This window comes from Accipiter gentilis, chromosome 20 (genome assembly GCF_929443795.1).
Source record: "Accipiter gentilis chromosome 20, bAccGen1.1, whole genome shotgun sequence".
Taxonomy (NCBI): Eukaryota; Metazoa; Chordata; class Aves; order Accipitriformes; family Accipitridae; genus Astur; species Astur gentilis.
In genome coordinates, this window is record NC_064899.1 from 19,162,200 (window position 1) to 19,173,423 (window position 11,224).

General features: G+C 41.7%; 1 protein-coding gene across 2 annotated transcripts; it reads right to left on the bottom strand.

Annotated features, from left to right (window-relative positions):
• Positions 1 to 339: 339 nt before the first annotated feature.
• RBM24 (RNA binding motif protein 24) lies at positions 340 to 10,987 on the bottom strand. Of its 2 annotated transcripts, XM_049824163.1 has the most exons (5): positions 10,678 to 10,987; positions 9,931 to 10,054; positions 8,790 to 8,844; positions 2,214 to 2,408; positions 340 to 1,589 (listed from the first exon to the last, which is right to left on the bottom strand). In XM_049824163.1, exons 1-5 carry the CDS (start codon positions 10,843 to 10,845, stop codon positions 1,568 to 1,570), a joined length of 564 nt encoding a protein of 187 aa, XP_049680120.1. In that variant the 5' UTR covers positions 10,846 to 10,987; the 3' UTR covers positions 340 to 1,567. The 2 variants fall into 2 exon arrangements, with proteins under 2 accessions (XP_049680120.1, XP_049680119.1); XM_049824162.1 differs by lacking the exon at positions 340 to 1,589 and having other exon boundaries at positions 1,768 to 2,408.
• Positions 10,988 to 11,224: the final 237 nt, after the last annotated feature.

Here is an 11,224-nt window from a genome sequence, read left to right on the forward strand (position 1 = left end):
TTACCCAGAGGGGTTGTGCAGTCTCCACATGGACAATTTTAAGACCTGACTGGACAAAGCCATAAGCAACCTGGGACCTCCCAAAGACCCTACCACTCTGAATTATTTTATGATAACTCTCAGGATGGATCTTCTCCATCTTCTCTGTAATGCAATACAGTTCGTATCAGTCTATGTATTTAAAGTCAGTGCATGTGCTACTATTCACCCCACATACCAGGAAAATTACATAAAAGGTTGCCCCCTAGTTTTAACTAAACAAGATCTAAGACAATTTGAGCAAGAACATCACTAGACGGGATGTGACAACATTTTTTTATTGTTTTAATACAAGTGAATAGATTAAGAGATCTGAAATGTTGTAAAGCAGTATACATACTGAATAAATAATATGCACAGGAGAGTAATGTCTACATTATAACACTGGCTAGTATTCAGAATACTTAAAATAAATCCAGTGACATTGGATAAAGTCCATAAAAATGCTATCCTGTCTTCCCTTGTATGAAATTGTTCAAGTATAAAAAAAATCCAATACAGTGTAAAATATTAAATTCCATTTCGGTCAAGAATAAAAATTGCAAGTATTGTAGTTTCACAGGACAATGTAAAGCAGCATTTTCTAGCAAAGGGAAAAATAGTCAGTCTACATACACGAGTGAGAAAACGGCACTAATGTATTTGAGAGGTCTACATGAAAAACCAGTAGAGGGAAAAAGAATGAACTAGCAGTATTTATTTAAAAACCTAAAGTGTTAATTTAAGAGTACCCTCATACAGTGCACATACTGAATTTAAATAATCCAAGTCAACATCCTTAGTTAATTAGGTTAATATTTAATATGCTACATCTAAGCCTACTAAATAATTTATGCCATGAGATGAATACATAATTTTACAGTGTCACATCTAGAGTCGCTTTCTTTAGAGCGCAGCATAGTAAAACTTTCAAAATAAATATTTCTTTTTAAATAGCATAACAATTAAGGCACAGTATAAATCACATACCATTAACCCTTCAAGAACTGCAGTCTTGGTAACAAAAGTCACCTTGTGTACTGTATGTTTGCTAATAAATATTTTAAATATAATCCTGAAATAGATATTAAAATTGTACAAATGGTTTCAGAAAAGAAAATTCCCTTAAAACAGTTCTTAAAGGTTTTAATTCATTAAGCTTCTTCCTGCCTTTATTCACAAGTTACGAATAGATGCAATAAATAGAAAGAGAAGGCTGTTGTAGTAAAGGGCTGATCCTATTTTAGAATCAGAATAGCTGACACCAGCAGTTAAAGTTTCCCAAAAGTGAAACAGGATGGGGCGAGGGATTAGGATGTGACAAGCTCATCACATGAGCACGAGTGATGTATTCTGTCCAGAACTGTCTGTGTTATTGATTGTCTCTACAGCTGTTGCACCCCTTACTTCCACATCACTTGCTCCATAGTTCCACTCATCCAGAGGACAGAGAAGAAAATAACTTTGGTGCCTGTCCGCCATCTTACTAGCTGGCCATCTTCCTTGGGTTGTTCGATGCCCATTAGTGAGACAGTGAGAAGGTACTATCTCACGAAGACAACTTCTGAAAGCTGGAAAGGACAATCAGTGCTTTAAGCTTGTTTCCTCTTAAAATGGATAAAGATTACATATTGCTGACTCAGTTTTTTCCCTGGTTCAAACTTTTCAAATACCATTTTCTTACTTATAAAAGGCAGTTTTGCTTCCCTGATACTGTAAAAAGTACACCTTTGCTTTTTTTGGTTCTTGTTTGTTTGTTTGAAAATATGAAGTCCCATTGCTACTCCTGCCACTCTTTCATGACAGTACAGTATTTTTCCCCCCCCATTTTCTTCTGGCTTGATACTTGAAACTAGACATGCCGCACTACCCCTCCCCTCTAACAACATGATTTGGATGCATACTGTATGAAGACAGTGGAATAAAAATCTTTAGTTTCGCAATAGCATCGCTTTCCTTAAAGCTCCTTAGTTAATATCAATTGTCTCTGATTAACTACGTATACTGGAAGGCTGAAAAGAGGAAGAGAAAGAGCGAGCTTCCTTCAGGAGTCCATCTGCTATTGCATACGGTCTGTCTGCAGCTGTTGGGGCTGGTACTGGCCAAAAGCAGCGGCAGCCGCAGCGGCCGTCCCAGGCGCTGCTGCGGTGATGGGCTGCTGCACCGCATAGCCGTAGCCCCCCGCTGCCACGTACCCGGCAGCGGCAGCCGGCGAGGCAGCGTAGGGGTACTGCTCATAAGCGGCCGCGGCGGCTGAGTACTGGGCATACGCAGCTCCGGTGTAATCGATGTAGGGCGTAGTGGAAGCAGCGGCTGCTGCGGGCTGAACGTGGGGAATTACCACTCCGGGCTGCACAAAAGCCTGTGGATAGACATAGTGAGCAGGTATCCTGTTGAAAGATGGGAGAGGGAGTCAGAGTTGGTACGCGAGTCAGCGCCTAAGCGTCATATCCATACTCCGAACTAAAACAAACTCAATTTAGTTGTTGTTATGTGCATAGGGTTGCCACAATAGCTAGACTCAATGGACCAATTACCAGTTCACCGGCCCGAAGAGATGCATCGCTCCAAAGCACAGCATTATAGCTGAGTTAAATAGGAGTGTTTAATGTTGCTTGAGGATATCATGTTTAATGCTATTAAAATCTTTGGAAGGACCAGGATTACTGATGTCCATTTTGGAACAACTCTAAAGGAGTAAGCTTGATTATTCCATCTGGAAAATTGCAGTATTTGTTTTTCAAATCACCTGTAAGCCATTTTTATTACCCTGCTTCTCACTTAACTACTAGACTCTTAGTAAAATTATTTCCTGCAATACTTTTATTATTAGTAACTGAGCAGTTTGACAGCATCACTGTAAGTAGTTTGACAATAGCCAATGAGGCAACAAAATAGTTGAACCCTGACTTTATATAAAGTCTTCTCGGGGCGGGGGGGGAGAGTGTATTGTGGCAACCCTACTTAAGTTGCTATGCAGACTCAGCACACATTAATTTCTCTGCAACCTCAGTCACCCTTATTAAAAATAAGAAAAAAACAACACAGGCGACAAAGGAGTTTAAATAAAGTTCACAAGTGTGGTAAACACAGCAAGAATCACACTTTCCAAACGAACGATAGTGCAGCTCACTCCGTCACAAGAGGCCATTGAGGGGAAGCTACATAGATGCTATTAAAATCCATAACAGTGACTCCTAAGTACATGTGCATCACACTTTTATAAAAGTTCGTAAGGACACAAGGGTCAAACCTGTTTGATTATCAGGCCACTGATGTCCTGTTTTGTGCCAGCTTGTTTATTTCTATGCAAGACATACAGCATAGAGTTTTTTTGGGAGGTGGGCATAGGATTAAGTCTAAATAGATCTGGTACTTAACAAAAGCAAAAAACAAATTTACAGCTTAAGAAATAACCATTCTGAACAGATCTGTACACACACTTTCCCATTGTCTCCAAGCCACAAAACTTGCTTCCTTGGCTTGTTTACTTAGCCCTTCAGTTTTGCAAATTGGTTGTATTGTTGTCTTAGCACACAAGTGTACATACAAGTTCATCTCATAGTTGTATTTTATCATATAATATGATTTTTAAAAATAATATACTCAATATAATTCTCATTTTACATTCGTAACCCTGTCTTGCATCTGGATTTCCACAGAGAAGTCCTTCATATATGCAACTCCTTTCCAGTCAGTGAATCTTTACAAATCCATAAAAAACTGCTTGTGCAGATTTACTACTACTTCATACTGAACTTTACCTTTACAGACAACTCTAAAGACTGCACCAACCTTTTAGTGTACTGTAAGCACAGATGCAAACTGCAATGGTAAAAACTGTCCTCTTTTCTCCAAATTCAAGATTTAATGGAAAGGGGTTTTTTGTTTGTTTCATTTTTAAAATAACTTCATGATTTACTTAAATGGTCAACAAGAAAACATTTCAATCAGAAGGGACACTGTCAACTAGATTCATAGCAAAACATAGTTTCAAATAAAGTGACAGTCAGGCCTAGGTTTCTTTTTAAGAAAAAAAGAGCTCATTTGATTGAACAGGAATATTAGCAGAGAGAAATGTTCAGTTGCCGTGTTTAAGACATGAACACCACAATCATAAAAACCCAACATGTCAATGAAATTCATTTCCTACTGTGTGAAGGGAGAAATGAAAAAAAAAAAAAGTGACAAATAGGGACTGGGAAGGGAAAGAAAACATAAAACAAAACCATAAGTTGGGTTTTTAACACTCACCTAATTTATGAAGTGATTAGCCAGAAGTGCATTTGAAGCATACTTAAGCTGGCTCTGTGCATTTAAATACACATCATTACCTGAGCTCTCCATACAAAACGGATGAGCATAACAAGCATTTTGTATTGGTCACCACTCAAGTACAATCGTAATAAATATAACACCATGGTTTTTAAGTACTAAGGAAAGAGGTTTAAAACAAAATTTGAAGGCACCAAGAGCCTCTTCTGCATCAAGAGTCCATTTAACACCACATCAAAGGAATCTTTACATGCAGCATTTATGGAACAGAGTAATTCTAACAGAAGAGACAATAAGCAAGCTTATCTAGCTGCTTGTGTTGACTTGAACTGATGTTATTAAGATTTTCTGAAGACATTAGGGCACTCGGCCATATCTTTGCACAAGACAGAAAGATACATGTGCTCCCACTTAAACTCTTGTGACTTGTTTTATTTAAGCCAAGAAACTAACAGGTGGTGAAGTTATGAAACATTAGCTGTTTGCCACATCTTACCCTACAATAAACATAAACCCTGTGCAAGCTCCTCACCACCGTGCCATTTCACACATGATGACTGACAGCATAAGCTGCAGTGGGGCTATTTTTGATCATCTGTCATGCTACAACTGTTTTGAGTCAAGTAAAATGGCTTTATATGGCCAAAGTAAATTTCTACCTAGTGCAAAGGCCAGCACATGCAGATCTCAGCCATTCAGAACCCAACTGCTTTTAATGCTCTGCCAGGTCAAAAGCTGAAAAAGCAATTCCCAGTTATGCTGGATATCCTTAGTATCCTTAATTTTAAATAAAAGCTGCTGCTTTACTTTTGAGAGTAAGAGTGTGAGAATTGTACATGGTTTAAGCTTTCTTTGCTGGCAGTAGTTTTTATTTTGAAATGTGTACTTACTGTTTTACACTTTTGCAATAAAGGAAAAGGGAAGCCACATTTAACTTTAGCCGTAACTATCTTTTGGCTATTCAAAACTGAATGGCATACACTCCTGCGATGTGCCTTAAGACTTTAATTGTTGTTATAGTAAAAGATTTGTGTTTAACTAAGACCTCAAAAATAATCCTATAAGCAATAATAAAGTGAAAGCTAATTGTTTCAAAAGAAAGAAAGGACTTTCTAGACTAATGCAGAGAGCTGTGGCATACAGAAATTCAGCAGTAGTAGCACATCATTGACTCTCAACATTAAATTTTTGTGAAAGCAGATATTTAACTTTGAATGAAATATTTTGCTTTGGCCCTTGCATGGCATCATCTGGTTTTGTAAGCATAATTAAAGAGTAGATTTTCACCAATGCACAGCATTCCTTATAGCAGAAATAGGTTATGTAAGCGTCAAGACATACAGGACCCTTAATATGCTTCCTTTTAAATTTGTGCCTGATACTATTAAGAGGACATTTAGCATTCTGCAGGTTAACTTCTGACTGTTCCAGCTTCATTCCCTCTTTCCAGATTATCCTTAGTCTAGTATTATACAGGTCTTTTGATCATAAACTCAAGAGGAGGCTTTTCCTTTTCTCTTAAGAAAGGCAGAATTACCTAACTCTTGGAAGATAATACCAAGCAGGTTGTATCAGCAAACCATTTGATAATGAACTTAGTAACTTTAGATTTAACTCTGGTCTTACTAAAAACAGTGGGAATGTTCTCATTTTGATCGAGGTACAAGTTTTAGACAGAAAACAAAGGGGAAAAAAAACATCTCTCCAACAGAACAAGTCATATCCTATGCTGATACCTCCATGTAACCCCATGTTTTCCCACCAATGTTAAAATAAAAATTACATAAGCAAAATGAGAAAAGCTATGTTAGGAGGCAAAGTTGTCCTCCCCCTCCATAAATTCCTGTTGAATTCAGAGATAATATTTTAATAAACAATCCTGAAAACAGAGCTGTATAGATAACCAGTCCTGTGATCAAATAGCTTTCTACAAAACACACCAACAGTAAGACAGATGCCAAGTATAAAGAGCAGGGAGAAATGTTATTTGGTGGATGAACTGATCTCTGCAGCACTGAATAAAGAAAAATTCCCAGCATTTTAAATGCTTCATGCATTGAAGCTAATCTAGTTTCTGGCTCCCTCCACCACAATAATGTTGTACTTAATTCAGAATACTGTACTTCTGCATCTTCTCAGTAAAAAAGTAATGTAACATAATCCAATTATGTTCAGTTTCTTGTTTGATAGGTGGGGAACCATATCAAAACACTGCTGACCATACCAGAATATGGCAGCACCACACTAATTTGCAGTCTGGTAGGAAAAAAACCCCACAAAACATTTGGAGCTTTTGTGTATGGATTAGTAGAGTATTGGTAGTGAATCACCACTACGACCCATTCTACACAGCGTGTTAGTAAAGTGTACTTTTAAAAAGTGCAAGTGCACAGGAGGAAGAAAAGCTTTCAGGTGACCGTGTATTTCAGTGCCATCCATGTAACATCCTCTAACAGTGAACTCTTCAATAAAAGTAGATTCAAGTAAGCACTGAAACAACTCCTCTTTCTTTCAAGAAATGTAGTGAATGAGGATGTTCATTCATCCTAATGAATGCTGTTCTTCAAACGCTGTTCTTCTTAATCTGAACTACATTCTTTAGAAAAGGTACAGGTCATTGGAAATTTTGAGGAGGAAGCAGGATTAGTCATCTCCTTTATTTGCAAACAGTAAAAGAAAGGCAAAAGCCCCAGATTAAAAATTACCAATTTCATATATACATGACCCTGTGACCAGCATTCCTTTTCTTCAGATTTATGTACATTGCATTAGAAATAAAACCCTATTCAGCCTGCTGGAAGAATTTCCCTGACCTAAACATGATTTACATGATCTATTGTTGGCTCTGGGTAAGGAAAGCAAGAAAGAGCCCGCCATTTGCACAGTCCTTTTAGCAATGGATTGCCACAGGTTCTCCTTTTCTGCTGTGCTCAGCAAATACTCAGTCTCTCCACGGCTGATCCCCGGGCAGTCCACTGGTTCCTCTTTGCAACAAGTGCTTTAACAGCTCTGGAGACAATGCACTCTGCCTCCTGCCTCCCTTAGCACAAGCATCGTAAACTGATCACTGTATATACACTGTTGTTTCCTCACACTTCAAAGTCAAACAAAATAGAGTCTAATCAGAAGAAGAAGGAAAAAAAAAAGGAAAAAAAGGTTTCCACAACCTCCCCATGGGTCTCTGAAGAATCAACATTCTCTTAGAACACTACATAAAGATCCTAGGAAAACTTTTTCTTACAGTTTTGAAGACAGGAACTGCTTCCTACCATTTTGACAAATCAAACTACTGAGAAGCTATCACTGCTTAGTAACAGCTAGGTACAATATTCTAAAGCTATTCTAATCAAATAAACAAAATACATTTGTGACATATTTTCCCTACTTTATTGTTAGCTTACTCATTAATTAGCAAAATGCATTATTTTGCAATGAGTTTCTCAGTCAGTGTGCATTAGTGAAGTGACACTGTATGGAAAGTATAAAGGAGACTTCACCTCCTAATTATATGCCTATAAGAAGCAAGAGTTAGATCTACTTAGCAATAGTGTACTCAAGTAAAGGAAAAATGCGCTACATATTAAAGACATGTTGAAGAAAAAAAAATCTCCAATTAGAAAGCCCAAATGAACGCACATTGTTAATAAAGAGCTCCACACCCCTCCCAATAACAATCCCCCCCCCCCAAATTATGAACATGCAAGCAATACGTTGATTTACTTAAAAATCAAGAAGTCACACAATTTAGCACTCACTACAAAATATGGTTAAAAAAGTCACAGGCTACAGCTTGAAAGCAAGGAAAAAAAAGGCCCTTTGCTCCCCATGGCAAAGTCACTCCTCAACAACAAAAACAAAATTAAAAAGACCCCCCCAAAAAAACTTTCACTACAGCTCTTTCAATTAAATAAAAGCACACAGTTTAGCTATCAACACCACTTCATTACTGTAATAAATAAATAAAAAAAAAAAGCACACGGAGGTCTATTGACTATATGAAAAAAACATACATGCATCGTTAATCACCATTTTAGCTTGTTTGTGTTTGAGTCTACTGGTTACAGAGTTTAATTCCAAACAGAACTATTCCACCTCTTATCATCATATCCTTCTGATCAGTTATCTTAACTGTAAACGATCCCTGTCAGATTAGAAAGAGATAAATAACATTGAGTCAAGCTGAAAAAAGAGAAATGGGGCACAGCAATCTTGCATCAAGTCATACCTCCTTGTTTTATCATAGGGTCATACGGGACTGGACTGCTTAGGTGGAAGGGACACGTCCCACACAACTTGACTCAGCTGCGGCATTTAGAACATGACCGACAAGGTGAGCACATTTATGGGTAGACATTTATAAGTCTGAGAACTTATGCATTGCTGTTGAGTTTATAAGGCTGCTACTGCAAGAGGCCTTCAAGGATCATACTTTTTGTTTCCTTTTTTTAAAAAAAGATTTTTCCTCCCCTGTTTGAGGTCCCATTGAAGAGACTTACCCAAAAGGCCTCTGTATGAGAGCTGGATGAAGCTGCTGGACACCAAAGGCAAAACCTACCAACAAAAACACATCATATTCTCTGTATGGGTGTTCCTTTGGCCATTATATTTATGCAATATATACACATGCACACAAATGCAGAGTAACAGCCTTCACTAACAACCTCCAGTGATGAGAATTTTTGTAGAACCAAAAATTAGAAAGCAAAATGTATCAATCCATATGTACACGTGCATCCAGAAACTTAAAACAGTAAAGTGTGCTCTTTCCTTGAGATCTTTAGAAGAACAACTTTTTCTAAACAACAAGCACAAGGGTTTTTTTTCACATTTTATTTCGTGCTCCACTCTGGTCCCTAACTTTAGCCGCTGAATTATATGGTACTTTCTATGCATCAGTGTATTTGTGTACCTTCTACAGACTTAAATTCGAGCCATCTCTGCTCATGAGGACTTAGCATGGGGGTCAAATCCTAACTTCATTTCTGTTCTTCAAGTGCCCAAGCATAAACCCCTTCTCTCCTTGGTGGGCACTCAATTACTCACACAAGCGTTCCTCAGGCTGAGCACATGGGAATTCAGAGCAGCCTCCTATAGAGCACAACTGTGCACACACTCTGCGCTCCTGTCGCTCTTGCAGCAAAGCAGCAGTTTGGGAAGTGGCTAGGACATCAGATTGGCTCAGATGTGGTTTTAAGAAGAGCCATTTCATTTTCAAGTCTGCATAATAGCTCCCATCTGTTTGAGGAGTTTGCATTAAGATGTTGTTTGTATTAATAAGACCGCACACATTGGAAGCGATTCATTCCTAGGCCAATCTTTCCCTGCAACGATACTGTAAATGGTCAGCGCCACCACATTCCCAGCAGCAGGAATAACCACTGATGTGCCTGAGCTGTGGAAGTCTTCCTGGGGAGCTGCAGATATTTTATCTCTGATTGCTTTTGGTTTTTAAATAAGGCACGTGTACGAAATAGCCAGAAAATTACCGCACGCTGCATTTAAAAATCAAAACCAAAGCACACCCAAACAGCGAGCGTACTTCAGGGAAGAGCAGGGCAGCACTACCTTTTTTAAAGTTTTACCCTCTTCAGAAACCCGAGGTAGAGAGAGAAAAGCCGTTCGGGGCCGCTTCCTCACCTGGCTGCATTATCCGCGGCTTGGCACCCAGATACGCCAGGTTCACGTTGGCTTTCCTGCCATCGATGATGGGGTTGGGGTCTTTACAAGCCCTTTCAGCAGCAGCTCTGTCAGCCATGGTGACCTGAACAGGGCGATGCTGCGCATTAGAACCCTTTCCGCCGCGAAGAAGAAGCCTCTCGCCCACGGCAGCCACCCAGCTGCCCCCCCCACCCCCGCGGGCGCCGCTGGGGCACAGCCGGGGCAGCGAGGGGCCCCCGCCCGCCGAGCTGAGCCGAGCCGAGCGGAGCGTCCCGGCGGCCGCGCCGAGGAGCGGGGAGCGGGGCACCGGGGGCCGCTGGCCGGCGCAGGGCGGAGGGCGCGGGCCGGGCTCCGCCGCCGGCAGATAATCCCCGGCACGGCCGTATCAGGGAGCAACAGGCGCGCTGCAGGCGCTGCGAGAAATTAGGCAATTCCTCCCCTCAATCTCCTTTTCCAGTAATGCCCCCCCCCCGCCCCCCCTCCCCGCCTGTCTCCAAACTCCCCAGCAGAGAGAGGAGAAGGGGAAAAAAAAAAAGGAGAAAACGCAAAAAGCCAAAGTGCCCGACAGCCCCTCCCGTCCCCCGAGCCCGGGGCTGCCCGGCTTCTCGCAGCGGTGTGTCCCCGTGTGTCCCCCCGCGAAGTTTCTCCGCGATGCCCACGCAGCCGTCCACCTGCCCCCTCCCCGGCCGCCGTTCCCCCCGCCCTGCCCCGCGGCCCGGCACTTACAAAGCCGTATCCCCGGGACTTGCCCGTCTGCCGGTCGGTGATGACCACCGCCTCCTCGATGTCCCCGAAGACCTCGAAGTACTTGCGCAGGCTGGAGTCGGTGGTGTGGTAGGGCAAGCCCCCGACGAAGATCTTGGTGTAAGTGGTGTCCTTCTGCGTCGTGTGCATCTTCCGCCCGGCCCTGCGCGCCGCGCCGCGCTCTGCACCCACGCGTGGCCGCCGGGGCGTGCGGGTCCTGGGCGGCGAGACCCGCTTCCAGGGTCAGCCCCGCTTTTTTTTTTTCTTTTTTAAATTTTTTTTTCCCCCTCTTCTCCTCTCTGTCCCCCCCCCCCCACCGTTTCCCCCCCCCCCCCCCCCCCCCCGCCACCCAGTTACAATGCGATTCCCTTTTGCCTTTGCAAACCCAGCTTCCTCCTCCTTCACGAGCGGAGCCCCGCAGCCTCCGGCGGTTTTGAGGTAGGTACCGGGAAAAGGAGGAGGGGAGGCCGGGCAGCGGCCAGCCTGGCGGCCGTAGCGCTGGAAACGAGCAGAAGCAGCAGCTGGAAGA